Source organism: Chaetura pelagica, unplaced genomic scaffold (assembly GCF_000747805.2).
Source record: "Chaetura pelagica isolate M959 unplaced genomic scaffold, ChaPel_1.0 scaffold530, whole genome shotgun sequence".
Lineage (NCBI taxonomy): Eukaryota > Metazoa > Chordata > Aves > Apodiformes > Apodidae > Chaetura > Chaetura pelagica.
The window spans coordinates 427,128-444,976 of NW_009951793.1; the positions used below are offsets into that span (position 1 = coordinate 427,128).

Here is a 17,849-nt window from a genome sequence, read left to right on the forward strand (position 1 = left end):
CCGGCCCCGCAGCCCCCCCGGCCCTGCCCCCCGCAGGGACCCCCGCCGCACGCCCAGCATCCCCCTCCCCGGGCGGTGGGGAGTGAACGGGCAAGGGACGCCCGAGACGGGGAGGAGAAGGGGAAGGTACCGCGGGGGCAGCCCGGGCCGGGGCCAGGCTGGGCTCGCTGGGAGCGGGTCTGGCCGGAGCCTGCTGCTCCGGAACGGCCCCAGCCAGGATTTTCCCTTTGCGAGATGGCTTAGGCTGGAAGTAAAGGGCCCCTCGTTAGCCTGAGGATCAACACCTCGCAATGAGGGACCCCCAGGAGGGTCCTTGGGGCTGCTGGCTGAGTCTTCCTGCGTTTCTCCTAACGATGAAACCAGCAGCCTTCCCTTCCAGCTCTTGGAGGTGCCACCCCTGGGGTGGTGGCTGGGTGGCTGTCCTGCTCTCCTACCCAAGCCCTAAGTGTTGCAGCCACGGGATGCCTCACCCCCCTGCCCTGCACACCCATGATACCCATCTGGAAAATAAATATGTTTAATCTTCCCCTATCGTCATTTTATCCTAAACCACTGGTAAAGAAGGTACTTCAGACACCCTCTTCCTCCTTGCCCCAGCAGTGCCCACCTGACACAAGCCCTGCTGTGCCTTCTCTCCTTCCCAGGAACGCCAGGCTTTGCAGTCCAGGCAAGCCAGGAGGGAAAGCAAACAAAACCAGCTTTAAGCTCTGCTCGGAAATGGCAGGAAATCCTTCCCAGCCGTCAGGGAAGCAGCAGCATGTGTCCTTAAAACAGCTCCAGAGCTGGATATGAAACACTGGTAGAGATTACATCTTCCACCCTCGGGGCATATTTGAGTGGATCGTGAGCCAGAGTTACAAAGGCTCCTCAGATTCGGCTTCGTTCAAGCACAGAGTGGGATCCTGCCCGTGGGGCATGGCCACCCTCTCTCCTTGCAGAGTGCATTGCACCCCAGCCCCCCAAAATCACCACCCTCATCACCAGCCGGGCCTGCCTGGCTCACAGTGCTAAGAGGCTGTGGGGAGAAAGTCAGATGAGGTGGTTTAAGGAAGAGATGAAGGAAACTGTGAGGAGGAAAAGCAGAGATGGGCGTGGAGGGGACTGAGAAGGTGGATGTGAAGAAAGCTCAGAGACAGGGGTCTGGCCCTGGTGGTCAGACAGATGAGATCTCAAAGTGCTGGGACAGGTGGGTGCTGGTGTAGGATGCAAAGAAAATGGAAGCCTGCTCCCTGGAACACAAAAAGAATAACTGACCTGCCTCCTCCTGGCAGTGGCAGGGGATTGTACCCCCTCGTGTCACCCCCTGCCTGCAGCCTGCCCACTCCTGTCAGTGACCATGAAGGAGTAGATTCAATACAAACTCATGTAGGTGCTGGACCAGCCCACCCCACAGTGTGCAGGTCAGGCTTGGAAAGGCATCCTTTTCCTGCACCCCTGCAAAAAAAATACCCTACACCTCTACTAGGCTTTTCAGGTCCCTGGCTGGTGGAAGTCATGCTGTGCTGGGGGTGTTGCACTGGCCCAGCCATCCAGATTTTAGTGCCAAAGGCTGCAGGATCGTGGCGGTGGGGTTTGTGCCTCTGGCTGATGCCACTGTGATGGTGAGTGGGGTGAGTATGCACCTGCACACCAGCCCTGGCCAGCTCACCTGTGCCAGGAAGTCAAAGAATTAAGTGCTGCAGCAGGGCAGGGCTCGCTGCTCCTGGGGTCTCGACCTCTCCCTTAGCAAGGACCACAGCTTCTTCCTGGAGACATCGAGGTGGCAAAAATAGATTTTTGCAGGGGGTGATGACTCAGACTGATGAGCAGCCTCCTTGCTGTCCCATGAATAGCGATTCAAAGACGCTGGCTGGGCAGCCAGCTCTGCAAGGATGCAGTGATGATGAAACCCCACCCTCCTGCAGGTGACAGGGTGGGGAGAGGTGAAGAAGGGGGCTTTAGGGAAACTTGATTTTGAACAGGATTGGTGACAGAAGGTGGTTTTAACAACAAGTCATGGATTCACCCCGGGGGATAGGGAGTGAGCGATTAAGGGATTTTATTCCATCTAATTAACACCCAAACGTTGTCTCAGGCTGGTAGCTGTCCCTAAGGGATGGCTGCAGGCAGGGCAAAGCAGGCCAAGGGACTCCTCTGCTGCAGCCGCTGGGTGAGAGGGACATTTGGGATGGGCTGCTGGCATGGGAGAAAGAAGACTACGTGCTCTGAGCTGGGCAGTTACACTGCCCCCCATCCAACCTTCCCTGTGGGAACAGCGCAGCTCTGGGCCATTCATGATGCTCAGGCCTGCAGGCTGCTGGAGATGATGAAAGGGGAAGAGCTTTTCCCTGGGGGAGAGTAACCCAGGGCCTCTGGAGTGGCAGATTTCCCCCCAGAGCTATCACCAAGCTCAGCGGCACACCCAGGGCCACCGTAATGAGGCAAAAGGGCTCATCTGCAGCTGCCACCCTATGGACCTGGCTCCATCTTCTCCAGAGATCAGGAAACTTCAGTCCATCTCACTTGGGGATCTGTAGATTCCATGCAGTCTGGGAATACTGTCTTCTTTCATTTCCTGGTCTCACAGGCATTCAGATGTTTCTTGCATCACCTCTCCCCAGTTACAGGTTCTGTCTGTACCAGCACACTCCTGCAGGACCTTGCTGGATGTGTCCAGTAAAGGCTGGTGTCTGCCTCCTTCCTCCATCTTCCGAAAGTGTGGGTCAGAGGTGGCTTCATCTACAGCACTCAGATCCAGCCAAAAGCCTACTAGCCTCTGAGCAAAAGGGAGCAAGGGAGAGAGTGCTTGGCTTTGGTGGGCAGCATTCTCTGCACCTGGCCAGTCAAAACACATCACCATTGGGAAGGGCTCTTCTGTGATTTTCTGAACTTCAAACACTGGAGAAGCTTTTCAAGGCACCTGCAGCCTTTGCTAACAAAGCAGCAACTCACACCCAGGAATACCCAGCTCAGCCCACTCTCCCTGTCTGGTTGAGACCCAGGTCACAGAGCAGAAGGGCAGCCCTGAGGATGTTTTGTTGGGAGCCAGCTCAATGGGGGCAGTGCAAAGCTGTGCCCAGACACTGCCCTTTCCCAGCACCCAGAATTACCCACTTCCAACTCTTCTCCCCTGTCGGCCTGAAGAGCACCTCTTCATCCAAAACCCACCCACTTCCCCCATCACATCTCACATCAACAGCACTTTTCCCACCTGAAATTTTGCTGTAGCCTTTTTACACAGCTTCTACAGGGGAGAGGCTAATGGAATGAATATGGGGCTTTTTAAGTACACACATCGAGTATTTTTCACTCTATTTCTTAGATTAGCATGTCACAAAGCGCACTTAGGCCCACATTTTGGAGTTGGGTTAAGCTAAAAAGCCCCAAGTATTTTTCAGCCATGGATCCAATTTCATTTTTAAAAGAAAAGGATGCAGGAGAGCCACGGGAGGTTTGCAAAGCACATTGGAGGGTGCTCAGGTCCCACTTGCTACAGTTTGGCCTTCCCAAAGTGCCCCCCTTCCCTCAGCATTACAGAGGTCTCCCTTGTCCTTTGTCAGAGCTTCTCGGTCCAGAAAGGTCTGAAGACTCAAACCATGGTGTGTGAGAAAGTACCACAGAGCTGATCTATGCCAGCTTAGGGCAGGTTTTTCTGTATCCCCACTGCCAGCTTCACAGGTTGCTCACGCCCAGAGCAGGTCACAGCCCACCCAAGGAACAGAAGACAACAAGCTTTGGAATGTAACAATTTATTGGGGTTAATTTTTTTTTTTTTTAGATTAACTCCCCATTTCTGGCATTGATACAATATTCAAGAGCAGCAGAAAGAACAAAATGTACAAGAATACAAGAGTAATTAGCACAACCCCCACCCCCAAACCTGGAGCAAACCATTTTCTTGTGGGAAGCGCCAGGGGAAGGGGTGATTCGATCACCCTTCCAGTGGCTAAGCCTCCCACCCATCCGCTCTAGACAGAGTTTAGCCAGCTGGGAACTGGATTAAAAACAAAACAAAACTGAACAAACACTATATTTAAAATGAAAATTGCAAGACAAAAAAAAATATATAGATATACAATTCATCCGTGCACAATCCTTAAATGCATTTTTTTTCAAAATAAAAAAAAGATACATATTTAGGTTTATTTTAAATTAAAAAAAAAAAAAAATTCCACCTTCACTCTGTATGCCAAGTGAGGGGAAATAAAGAGACAGATGGGTTGCACCAGAACCACCAGTACTCTAGGAGTTAGGTCTGACCTTCTCTAAGAGAAAGGATAAGGCTCTGATGCTGCCAAAACTCAAGCACAGGCAGAATCTGAAGCACCCAAGTACCACAGAGCTCAGTGGGATAACTCGCCTGCTCAAAGTTCAGTATTTGCAGGAATCTGCAGGATTTGAGCCTAAGCTTGGCACTGGGAAAGGTGAAAGGAAGGAACAGATGAGGCAGGCCCCTGTCCTCCACCACCACCCAACTTTCTAACCAAAAAGAAAACGGGAGGGAAAATATCACAAAATAGAGAGTTCTCTATTCTTAAGGAGCATACAAGGCTTAATGGCAGGGGAGAGGAGAAAAGGAGGAGAGGACAGCATCAACATGGGCGTAACCATTTTTGTTTTTTTCTTAAAAAAAGAGTAACCCTAATGAGTTTTGGTTTTTTGTTCCATTTGAGAACTTGACCTAAAGACTATGTCCCCCTTTGCAGCCAGGAGGGCTGGAAGCAGCAGGCTCCCTCCAGGACAGCTAAAGAGCAACCTACAAGCAAAAGAGCACCTACCTGCTGCTCTGCCCAGAAGGGTTCTCCCAGTCTTATGAGGCCCTAAAGCCCCACAAAGTGCTCTGATGCACCTGCCGCGCTCCTGCGGTTTAGTGCAAGCTCTAAATGCTCAGCTGAACAAGGAACGAAGTCAAGAATTCTGCAACAGGAGCTTCAGCTGCTTGTCCTGACTGTGACCCTTCCCTCCCACTAGATGTGTTTTCTGAGCCACTGCTGAAGCTGGCATCACCTTGACCACATCTTGCTGCTCTTCTGTCACCTTCCTCCTTCCCTACGCTGCAGCACCATGCTGCTCACTGCCCACTTCCCTGCTCTGCTCAGCTCAGGAGCACAGAGGGCATCCCCACTCCTCCATCTCCAGTGCCATCTCTGCTGGCACTCTGGGATGGGTGTCTGGAGAGAGAGGGCTCAAAAGCACAGAACAATTCAACCAAGGTGAAGGGAGCTTCAGCCCAAGGACTGCGCTTTCCGACAGTTCTGGAGACGTCTTGTTTCCCCCCACGCAGAAGCTGGAAGGAACAAAGAACTACTAGAGAGAGTCCAGCAGAGGACAACAAAGATGATTGGGGGATTAGAGCATCCCTCCTATCACAAGGAAAGGCTGAGAAAGCTGGGACTCTTTAGCCTGGAAAAGAGAAGGCTGAGGGGAGACTTTATTAATGCCTACAAGTATCTAAAGGGTGGGTGCAAGGAGGATGGAGCCAGACTCTTTTCAGTAGTTCCCAGTGACAGGATGAGGGGCAACAGGCACAAGCTGGAACACTGGAAGTTCCATTTAAATATGAGGAAAAACTTCTTCACAGTGAGGGTGACAGAGCCCTGACACAGGCTGCCCAGGGAGGTTGTGGAGTCCCCTTCTCAGGAGATATTCTAAACCCACCAGGATGCAGTCCTGAGTAATGTGTTCTAGGGAATCCTGCTTTAGTGGGAGAGTTGGACTGGATGATCTCTAGAGGTCCCTTCCAACTCGTGACAATTCTGTGAGCAGAAGAGCTGCCAGAGGCAGCCCATCACCATGGGAAGGGCAAATTGACTACACCTCCCTTCATTCCTGGAAGGAGAAATGTAAAGAAAGGGAGAAGGAAGAACTTAGGGCCCTGTGACATACTTACAGGTGAGGCATTTGGGACACAGGGCACTTCAGATGCACCATACAGAACACATGTGAAGCTTCTTGTGCCAAGGCTGTTGATGCTGCACAGACAAAGGTGCAATCCCCACTGGACACAGTCTGACACAGGGCAACAGCAAAAGGGGAGAGAAGTAGAGAACTGAAGGGCAATAGTGAGGATGGAGGTAAGACTCCAACATCTCCTCCCATCTACACCCCCAAAAAGAAACCATACACACTGCGCTCTGGGGAAGGACCTGAAAAATAGAAGAGAAGAAAATAAAGCCACTAATTTGCTCAACCCCAAAGCATCGATGAAATGAAGATACTTGAGGAGTTGCCTAGGGAAGGAAGCACGGGCAGGGAGAGGGGGATTTCTGAAGCAATACTCGGCACTCCTCCGGCTCTGTGCAAACGCCGTGGGAGTTGGGCTGCCAGCACCCTCAGCAGGATGGTCCCCTCCACCCACCGCCCCCTTCACACGAGGGAGACTGAGGCACAGGGCAGTGACACAGCTGGCAGAAAGGCCACGGCAAACCAAGAAGGAACAGAACCCAGGAGGCACCAAATCCCTGGCCCCAAGTCAACCCTCTGGAGCACACCACCTTCAGAGCAGAGATCAGGAAGGCTGCGTGCGGGGTGGCAGGTGAGACAGGGGGAAAGAGGGAAGGGTTTCTTTTATATTTATATATTTATATATAAAAAGTAAATAAGATCCCAGCTCTTGCATGATTATTGGGCAGTTGAAAAATGCAGCAAAAGCAAGCGACATTGGAGTAAAAGGATGCGCCAGGCAAGGAGGAAAAGGTCTTGTTGGAAGGTGGGGAAGGAGGCGAGAGGGTAAATAAGCACGTAGCCAGACACGCACTTCAGGTTTGTTACACCTCCCTGGGAAGAAGGACCTGAGCAGCCCCACTAATGCCACAGCCTGGGGTGGGCAGAAGCGTGGGGGACTCGGGACACCATCCTTCAGCACAGTAACCTCTTTCTGTCAGGAGGTCCCCAGGAAGGTAATAATCTCCAAACAGTGGGAGCTGCCAAAACCTCCTCTACAAAGAGGGGCTGGGAATGGGAGTGAAATCCCTAGGAAGACTCAGCTCAGAGACAGCTCCTGCTTGGTAAAAAGCAGGACTGGGGTTTTTTTGTTTAGTATATTTCATAAAATCTCCCTGGGAAATTCAGTAATGGGAGACATGGAGAAATGCTCCCTTTCTCTTTTTGAAAACAGAAATGAAGTAGTGGCTCACCACAGCTGGGCCTGCTCGCCACATTCTCTGTTTTCCTTCTCAAAAGGAGCCTGCATCTCATTAGCTTCACGCCTCCCCAGCCCCGCTCTGCTCAGCAAGAAGAAAAAGAGAGCACGAGACAGGAGGCTGCCACTCCAAGCTGAAGGCTGTGGGAAGCACTGACAGAGCTCAATGGGCAGAGAGAGAAATTCCCAAGAGCAGCCCAGGCTATGAGAGGCATCGAGACAGCCGTCACCTGCCACTGCAAAGCCAAGGGCACCAGAAAAGTCCAGAGAATAGAAGCTGTCCTAGCATTCCCTGCCTGCCACCTTCTGTTCAGACACCAACATCTGGTGGCTTCCCTCTTCCCTGCAGTCACTCCCACACACCAGATGAAGGCCCAGCAGAGACATCTTGGATGGGGAAGCCAGCACACAATAATCGTATCCTTGCGTCGAAGAAACATTCAGGCAACTCTTCCCTGCCACCCTCCAGGAAGCTGGAGCAGAAGATGGAAGCCCTACTCAAGCACAGTCCTGTCAGGGTGCTCCTCTTCTCTATCCACCCCCAAAACCTCCAGCATTTGCTGGTCTCAAGAAGAGGGTGTACCTCACTCAGAAACACCTTCAGAGCACACAGGGCAGCTCTCTCATCTGCCCCTGAAGACCCAGCTACTGTCAGAGATGGGATGCTGGACTACATACAGATGAGACTTGGTTCTCTGTCCTGATGGGGTGAATCCTATATGGAAAAATGCCACTCCATACCTGATGCTGGAAGAAGCTAAGAGACCCTACGGAGGGGAGGCATAGCTGCTTCCCGGAAGATAAGCCCACTGTGTTTAATCCTGCTTGGATATAGGGAAGGGAAAAGAGAAGAGATGGTGACTTGGCAGGAAAGGTACATGCCAACCCCAAATTTTAGCAGCTTGCTGTGCATGCAAAGTAAGTCAACTGTTTCCATGTTGGCGGCCTGATCCATGTTCTGGCAGAACATGACCAGCCATTTCTGAGGGCCGCTCGGCCGGAAAACCACTTGGAGACTCCACCTTAGCTCACAGGAGAGGTATGGGAGGGACGGGAACTCACTCCAACACTTGGGAGGCAAGGACGGGAAGGGTTTGTAGACAGGGTTCCTCCAACATACAACTTGCCTTTTCAGCTCAGAGACGGCTGATTAGTCCCAGAATGCCTTTCCTCCAGTTCAAGCAAGCCAAACACCATCCCAGACACACACGCTTCGATACTACAAAATACTCTTTTCTCTAAGGACCATCTAATACCACTAGTTTGTGCAATCACTGCATTTATTATTAATTTTTAAACTCTCTCTCTCGCTGTCTCCCTGTAGAAATTTTTTTTAACCTTTTATTTTTTTTTATGCAAAACTAATAATTTCACTTTTTCCACTCCATCATAAAATCTCCTCTAAAAACACGACGACGAGAACAAACATGGCACAGACACAGAGAATATCTCCCTGTTTTGTGTTTTGTTTTTTTTCTAAGGGTTATGGGGAAGGGAAGGGGATACTTTCAAATAAACTCCTCCCTCAATCCTATGCCCTTTATGAAGGGCATAGATGGATCTGCTTTCCCAGCTCCATTAAAGAGTAAGGGCAAAAATTCAGAAGGAGGAGTGTAACCCACATGAATACAAAGGTAGGTTAGTCAGCCTCAAGTGGCTTGTCCACCTGTGGGAACTTGAGGCTGCTGCTGCATTCAAGTTAACAAATATGTAACTCAGAACAGCACAGGATCCTCATTTCGGATCCAGAAGTTCAGGGTTTAGTTCCCACCTGGTGACCCACCCAAGGAGGGATACGTCACACAAGCAGTCAAGCTGTGTCTGCAAGCCGGATCATACTCCTTTCCTCCTCCACAAAGAGGAGGTCCTGCACAAGTTCCTTTGACACAACAAGTCCCCTCATATCCTCACCACAGGAAGAAGGTCCTCACGGAGTATCCCTACAATGACCCACTGTTTTGCTCTTCACAGACAGTTCCCTCGCTTGTCACTCTGGAGAAAGGCAAAACCCCTTCAATTAAACAATTCCTGTCCCCTGCTCCCAAAGAACACCATACAAGAGACACTGGGGAAAAGAATTCTGCCAAGCAAACACACACCTTGGCCAAAACACATCAAGAATTTCCTATTAAAGTTCCCTTTTATCTCCCACTTAAACGCTTCTATTTTTTTTTTTTCCAGAACCTCAATACCACAAAACAAAACACATCACCACATACACGCCAAACAGTAACTCAACAACCTAAAGTGACTGGCCAGTTTGTATCCACCCCACAAGGAAGCTCCTCTTATCTCACAGCCGCAGAATAATTCTTGTTGAGATGGAGGGGGGGGGGAAATAAAGAGAGGAATCTCCTCACTGTTTCCGTAAGAGCGAGCTTTTCCCTACGCCTACAAACTGCTCATCTTTGAAGCTGCAGTCAAATGGATAGGCTATGCTAAAATAAGGGATCCCTGGGTGTGCCAGGCACAGGAAAGATGCAAAAGTAGAGACACGAAAAATACAGGCAGGTATTAATACAGACACACACACAAGTCCAACAAGTTACAGGAAGCCTTAGCTTGGTAAATGGAATGGGGAAGTCTTTCTCCCTGCCCCTAGCTTCAGCTGCAAATGCAGCTGCATCCCCAAAGAGTCCATTAAGCTCTTTAATCAAGGAAAGAAAAAAGAAAGAGGTGTTGAAAGGGTGGTGCTAACAGCACCTGGAATCCCCCTCGGACTCTGTACAGACATCCAGCTGCAGCTGGTGTGAATTCACCATGCCCCATGGCTTTGAATTCCACCCACTGCGAGGCAAGGCTTGTGGGGAGGGCAGCAAAGATTTTATTACACCGACCCAGGCGCTGGAGGCAGGGAAAAGACAAGCTCTGGGCACAGAAGCCCTAATTAAGGTCAGAAGCTGGTCTATCCCTCTGCCACCCCAACAACATCCCTTGGGCAGAAAAACATTACCTCTCTCCCACAAACTGCCTCCCTTCTACCCTCAGACCACCATGACCACAAAATCACTACTCCACACAAGAGCACTCCTTGGAGCTGGCAGCTCTTGAGCATCCTTGTGTGGAAGCACCAGAGGGGTTGATTCCACTCATGTTCACCCACCCAGGGCAGGTTTGTAAGCAGGTGAGCCCTGGCATGGGGGTATTTCTTCCACCCTTTTCACCTCTGCAGCAAATACGTAGAAGTGACACTCCTCTGCCCCATCCCAAATATGTGGGACAGGGCTGAGAGGGTGAGGCTCTCCCACTGATTGATCAGCACCTCTTTAACTTGCCCCTACAGGCTAAGCCCTGTGCAAGTAGGGGGAGAAGGGAGAGCACAGGAATGGCATCTCACCATGAAGCTTAGGACTCAGGAAGAAATGGAGCAAGCCAGAAATGGCAGGAGAAAGAGAGAGCTTATTCTGGATGTGAACAAGGGTGGTCAGGCAAAGAGGAAGCTGTGGGCAAAGAAGGGCAAGCTGTAGTCTTGCCCCCTTCTCTTGCTAGGGGGAAGAGAAGGAATTTGTAATCAGCTCAAAGGAGCCCTGGGGGAAGAGATCCAGCGCACATGCATACGATGCAAGAGAGCTATTTCGTATTAGCACCTTTGGTTGACAGTTGTAAGGGCTGTTTCAGATGCTGAGAAGACAGAGGTGAACCCCTTCCAGGCCATCCACCACAGGGAAGGAAGAGCAGTTGAAAGGAAGCAGGAAGAGCAAACTGACCCACCTTAGCATCCACCCTTCCATCTCTCACGCCTGCCCAGGGAGCAGGAGGAAACAAAAGAGTTGGGGGAACCCTATGTGTGAGGCAGGAGACCAGCCTCAAGCTGTCGTATCTTCCCCCAGACTGAAGGATGGATGCATGGCCCACTCCTACTTCCACCACGGAAAGGCCAGGGAAAGGCATTTCATGCCCTCTCCCCTAAGCAAGTGCAAGTGATGAACACCAGGAGGAAGATCTGGGCCAGAGGCAGACTCCCCTTGTCTTCCCTTCCCCCTGCAAAGCTGAGACAGTTGGAAGATGCAGGAGAGAAGGAGGGACCAGGCCACCTGAAAGCACCCATACAACTGCCAAGGTAGCACCAATAATCAAAGGAAACGGGAAGCCAATATCAGGGGGGCATGCTGCATGAGGCAACCCCACTATCCCAGCTTTGTCTCAAGCACCTTCCAGGCATGACACTTGACCTGCCCCTCTCCTGTTTGCTCTGGAGGCATCTGGATCAGCCACTGCCACGAAGACAGTGCAGACCCAGGTTACAGGCAAATAACGGGAATGATGGCAGGATTGCATTCATGCCAAGGGGGAACCATAGGAAAGGAAGAGACTGCATGCACATTGTGGGACAAGGCTCAGGGAGGAGTGGGCGAGGGCTCCAATCCTCGTACATCCTCCCCTCGAGGGTCTGAAGCTTCTCTTCAGTTTTTGTCACAGATGGAAGTGGAAGGAGGGGAAAGAACACCTTCCCCACCAACCCCACAGGCACACAGACACACTCACCCACCCCTTATCCCCAAAGGCTCCACCACCTGTTGGACAACACCACACTCAAGGACAAATAACCAAGCCCCAGCCCCACCATGACCCTCCCTGCCTCCTCCCAGCAGCAGCGGCACCCAGAATGGTGGGTGCCCCTGCTCCCTCCCACTGACACTCCAGCCTCTAGGCAAGAGGGAGCAGGCAGGAAGAAAGGAGCAGGAAGGGTGCCAGTGAGGGCAGAGGGACAGTCAAGGGGAGAAGGAGAGAACTAAGGACAGCCATTCGCACCACGACTTCTTGCAGGTAGAGCTCCCCCCACTCCCCTGGAGCAGGGGGGACCTGGCTGCTCACTTGCTGCTGCCTCCTCCACTGCCACCGCCTGCCGCCACCTTCTCAAAATCCTCTGCGTTGCAGAACTCCTTGATGGTGACAGTGAGGAGGTTGCTGGTGACATCTGTGACCACCACGTTAGAGCAAGGGGACATCTCGGGACGCCAGTCGCCAGCCTCCTGCTCCGGGTCAGAAGAGGAAAGGGACAAGGAGGGTGTCTGCCCCCCACTGCACCCTCCTGTGGGAGAACGCTTGCTGGTGGCAGCCGACTCAGGTGGGATCGACAGGTCAAGGACCTCTGACTCGCGCCAGTCGGGTATGGCTGGGCTGAGGGTCTCGGGGAGCAGCTTCGGAGGGGAATCATCTGGGTCGGAGGAGGAGTGAGGGGCGGGCGATGGGCAGCCGGAGGAGCTGGAGCTGGGGGCATCATAGGGGGTAGAGCTCATAATGAGCCCACAGGAGGTGGCCTGGGAGCCTTCAGCCTCCCCTTTGCTCTCCAGAGAGGGGGCAGGCGCAGTGGACGGCTTGTTGTAGAGCGAGAAGGCGCCGAACTTCATGTGGCGGATCTGGGTGCGGAGGACGCTCTCGCTGAACTTTTTGCTCTTGCCGATGACGCGGTTCCGGGAGGGGATCTGCGGCCGAGCCAGGCCCCCAGCCCCGTTGGCTGGCTTCCCACCTTTGTCAATCACCTTGAGGTTGAGGATGATGCGGCTGCGCTTGGGCTCACGGGGCTTCACCTTGCGGTTGATGATGCGGACGGTCTCCGAGAAGGGTGAGACGGGAGGACGGATGCCAGCCCCGCCGCCCACGCTCCCGCCGTTCTGGGGGTCTGGGCGGGGCAAGGGGCGCCGCGACATGCGGTGGCAGCGCCGGATGTCTTTCTTGAGCCGGTGCACCGCGGCGCTGGAGTGGAGCTTGGGAGAGGAGGTGCTGGAACCAGGCTTGACAGAAAAGTGTACATCCCCAATGTGGAGGGCCTCGGCCTGGGCCCGAGCCTGCGGTGGTGGGGAGAGAAAGAAAAAAACAGGGTCAGAGCGGTAGCCCAGGTGCAGCCAAATCTCGAGTTGGGCATTGCTCGCCTCAGGACAAATGCTTAACAGCAGTGACAACTCACATTTGCACCCATGTTAGTGACAAGCACACATACACACCTATGGACTATTGGTAGCTATGGCACAGCTGCCACACAGGCACACGGCACGGTCTAAATCCTTACTGGGCAGCTAGTTACAGCCTAGGCTGTGCCCCCGTTGATCGGTGCTTTTCCTAGGAGGCAACTGCCACCCTCTAGTCACTTTCCAGGGTCACAGTTCACGGTTTCCAAGGCCCCCCTCTCAGTCATCGTCAGCCCACGTGCACAACCCTTCACCATCAGTGGAACCACCAAGTGTCCTCCTGGGCTTTGGGGCTGTTGGCATTGCGTTAGCACCCAAAATTATGTACTAGTCCCAAGACAGGGGGCTGTAACTGGTCCTCTGAAATCAGCAGGAGATGAGGGGGAAAGGAAGAGTAATGCATCCAGTTCCCTCTTCCCTTCCCACAACCAGACTCATCTTCTCTGGAAAGCATGGTAGAAAGGGGTCTTGAGGAACACAGATGGGGACGGGTGAGGGTGGTCTGACAGAGCTGTTCTAGTTAAGCACAAGGAAGTCAAAGACCCAAAGCTTAGCTTTAACTACAGTCCACAACCAAGCTATCTTTACTCTGCTGTGGGAACAAGGTCTAGTGCTTAAAGCCAGAGAGCAGGCCAGCTGGAACTCAAGTCTAACTGCATCTCCAAAAAAGAGACTGCCTTGTCCTTTTGAACATCACACTTGTTCGAAACGTACAAATGAAACAAAGCAGTTTCAACTGCTTGGTGCCTTCTTCGAGAGCCAAAGCAGGGGAATAAGACTGTTAAACTCTTCTGGTGCTTGGAGATAGTTCCAAAAACTGCCCTGGTTCATGCAACAGAGACAAGAACATTTTCTGGCAGCAGGAACAACAGTTTCCTTAGTAAGCTGAGGCAGTATGACCTGAAGACCCTGTGGGCATGGAAACTCAAAGCATGTTCTTACATCACCCTTGTGGAGCTCAGCCTCCCACACGCCCCCTGGCTCCTTGTACAAAGAAAACTCTTTCCTTATTCCCTCTCAGTGGTGGTCACAGGCAGAAGTCTCCCAGGCCCGGAGGGTACAAGCAAGCCCCCTGATTGCCCATCTAGTGAGCAGCTTCCCCCACCTCGTGGGCACAAAAAGAACTGCACTGCTAGAAGAAGACAGCTGCTTTGCCTCCCCAACTTTTCCATCCTGTTGCCCCTTAGCACACGCCAAGTCCGGGATGGCTCCTTGCCAGCTCAGAGCTTAAGCACTCCAACACCATCCCTTTTGTCACCCTGCAGGCTGTGCCTCCTACCAGAGAAACGCTTGGGGAAAAAAAAAAACGTGCCTGCAAAAGCAGAGATCTAACAGACCTAAACGAGGGGCCCCAGCCAGCTCTTGCACAATAAGCTCAAAGCCTTGTCCCTACACCCCCACAACTCCGCTGTCACCCAGTGCCCCTCTTCTCCCACCAAGATCCCCATGGGAACTGCAGAAGATCCTGAATAAGCAGAGAAGAGAAACACGAAGACATTTTGTTTCTCCCTAGCTAATGCTGGAGGATCATGTCCTGCAGTAACTACTTGCATCCCGGCTTTAAAAGGGCTGCAAAGATGAGGCCTCTCCTTCTCCCCCCACCCCGTATGTGAAAATGCAGACTAGAGGCTCAGTGGAACCGAGGACTCTAGACTTCGTATTAGCCAACTGACAAAGAGTCAGGGATGAGTAACATGACTGCCAAGGCAGGCACAGATACTCCGTATCCACCCTGGACCGTACAGGATTGTTTCACTTAGCCAGAGGGAAATGTTCCCAGCCCAAACACATCACACTGTAGCAGGAAGCATCCCAGCGTCCACCTAGTTTCTCTCTGCTCAGTCCCACACATTACTCCATGCCCCAAACTGTTCAGAAAATGAATAGCTAGGCACAGTTCCTGTCCCAGGCATCCTACAGGCTGGAGCATGCAGCAGCAGCAGATGAACTCCCAGCACCACGCATCAGCTCTCCCCCTCCCATCCCAATGATCCACAACTTAAGAGACCCCACAGATCCCATCAAGGAGTCACAGGCATAGACAGATGCACATCTAGGACTGTGCTTGCTCTGTCTTCACAGGTCTCTCCAAAGCAGATGGCAGACTCCAACACAAGCTACAGTTCACTTTCTGACATTACACACCAGCACAGTCTGGATTAACAACTTTATTCTTCCTTTCCCCCCCTGCATCCTCATCACAGCCAGTCTTTCCAGCACTGCTGCTTTTGTTCTTTGGGCTTCTTGCCAATTTACCACTGCTTGGCCAAGAGCAAAGTGCAACACAATGTCCCCTTCCAAAAGGCAGGAGAGGGAAGCCAGGCAGAAGGTATGGACAGATGCACTGGTAAAAATCCTTGATCCACAGCTTCAGCAGATAGACACAGGCATCCTTCAGGGCCCCTCTACTGCTGCCAACATTGCATGTCTTCTAGATTAATTCCCTACCCTATAATCATGCCTTAGAGCAAGAAGCTCTGCCCCCTCTGTGCCCCTCTGTTCAGAGCAAAGTCTAATTGCCACCTGCCCACAGTGATGCCTTCTATCATCACCCAGATGAGGAATCAGGCCTCCCCCCACATCTCCCCTATGTTTGGGGGAAGCAGTCAAAAACACCCACAGCAGTCTTATACACCCCAAAATTTCTCAGTGAAGCTTCCCATCCATTATGTTAAATGAAAAGCAATAGTGCTGGGACAGTCACCACCTGGCCACTTCCACAGTCCTGCTGATTTTACTTTCTCAGCCTGAGCACATTAATCAGCTCCTGTCCCATTTTTACAGACTCCCATCTTGGTTTTGTGCTAACACAGCAGCTAGCACAGAGCCCTGGCCCAAGTCTAGGACCTTTCCAGTGTGCCAGAGCCATCATGTCTCCTTTACTTGTTATGTGTCTACATTTCCAGTTATTTCTGGGGTACTTCACCAAAGCTGAAGCTGTTTCTAAGTAATTTTTCAGCTCTCTGCATTTAATAAATTCCCGTTTCAGTAGTCTCCAGGTAGACTACATGTACCATCAATTTCTTTGTCCAGATTATTAAAAGGGTAAGCTGGGACTCGACAGTCCTCCTCCCACTGGGGACTGTTGTCCCCAGTGACCAGTTCCAAAGAGCCATATGCAAATATTCAGCTTACCTTGAGCTTGTTTTTCCAGGTAAGGTTTCAAGAAAAATAGTATCAGATGCTTTATCTAACACCAGCCCCCAGAGCCCTCTCACTTGCAAAGCTCAGTATTCCTATCACAGGATCAGGTTTATTCAGGCATCAACTGTATGAACTCAAGACTCTTCCCTGCAGAGAACAGCATATTTTCTGGGCTCTCTTTCTCATGCTTCCAACTTGACATTAAGTAACCTGCTACCTCTGGTTAGGAGAAGACTCAGCATTCAGTTTTATCTGCTGGAGATGCACTTCTCCCTACTACAGATCCATTAATTGACCACACTCACAAGCCGTATGAGCATGAGGTCTTTGAAAAACAAACCCATTTAATCCTTTCAGCTGTGTCACCACAGTTTGCTGCTTAACTCAGAAGTTTCCCAAATAGAAACCACCTCTCTGGGTTTTGCTGTTTTCACCTGCAGGATTTTCTCACTGCTGAAGCAGTACTCAGCATGTATACGAAGTAATTCACTCTGCTTACAGCTCAGCCTACATCAGGATGCAGCTTCTGGAGGCTTGCTGCAGTGCTCTGTCACGAGAGCAAGGCAATTGCTAGGATTGCTTCCCTCCCCCCACCTTCCCTTTTGGGATATGTATCACCTTTATTTAGCTTCTACAGCTCTCCCTCATTGCCCCTGGGAACTAGTTTATCTCCCCTGTTCCCTACTATTTCTGAATAAATGTCCCTTGAGGCCCAGCAAGCATATTTGTTCATTCATTCCCTTAACTCACTGAGGCACACAAGCACGTACATGGACACGTGCCCAGAAAAGCCTCTCTTACCTGATTTGTATCAAACCCTCTGCAATTTAGAAGAAAAACAAAAAAAATCAAAAAAAGATCTTGTAAAGCAATGGGTTTCTAGCTAATTATTTCAAAATCAAGGCACTTCCAGTAGTGCTGCTGCACCATAGTAGTGCTATTCTCATAAATTACTGGTTCTGCTTTGTCTTTTATTCTCCACCTGCATTCCCACAGTCCTTGCTCCAAAGAGCATTTGCGAGAGCTCTTCTTTTCCCCTTCTGGCTGCCATTCTGCCTTTTTATCACCCTCTTTCTTCTGCAGTCTTCCAAGTGACAAGGCAACAGCAAGCCAGTTCATAGCACCGTTCTCCCAAGCAACATTGCCATAAACTACGGTTTCCCTACTGGACGGGGAACAAAATGCTACAAAGGGGAACGGTCTGTTTTCAAACCGCTGGGGGATAATTTACGAACAGGGAGGAGATCAAAAGAAACCCAACTCCAACTTTAGAGTTCAAGGAAGGGCGAAGCAGCAGAACATCACGCTGCTTGGCCTCTTCTCCCGCCCCTCTCCCACTAAGGCTCTCCCTTACTTCTTTCCTCCCCATTAACCTTCTCCAGCCTTTTCACCTTAGTATTTACAGCCATCCCAACTAGGGGGCTTTGCTAGCCACCCACTGAGCCTGCAGATCAGGCTCTGTATCTTAATAGCACTTGCAAGACTTTATTAGATTAGCTGGCAAGTTTTGCATTCCTCTCAGCAGAGTGCCGAGGGAACAGCAAAATAAAAAGAGCAAACTGAGTGGGGGGGAAAGAGGAAGATTACTATAGCATGCGCTATGTCTCTCTCTAATCTCACACCAGCTTCCATTCTGACCTCCAGCTGAAGGGGTTGTCCTCAAGGATGACTTCAGC

General features: G+C 51.4%; 1 protein-coding gene across 1 annotated transcript in view; it reads right to left on the minus strand.

Moving 5' to 3' along the window:
• Nucleotides 1-17,849, minus strand: part of LOC104396406 (neuronal pentraxin receptor-like) — a 34,820-nt gene that overhangs the window by 10,138 nt on the left and 6,833 nt on the right. The window contains exon 6 of the mRNA XM_010006281.1: nucleotides 12,604-12,909. Within this exon, the coding sequence (XP_010004583.1) occupies nucleotides 12,604-12,909 (306 nt within the window). The remainder of the gene's footprint in view (nucleotides 1-12,603; nucleotides 12,910-17,849) is intronic.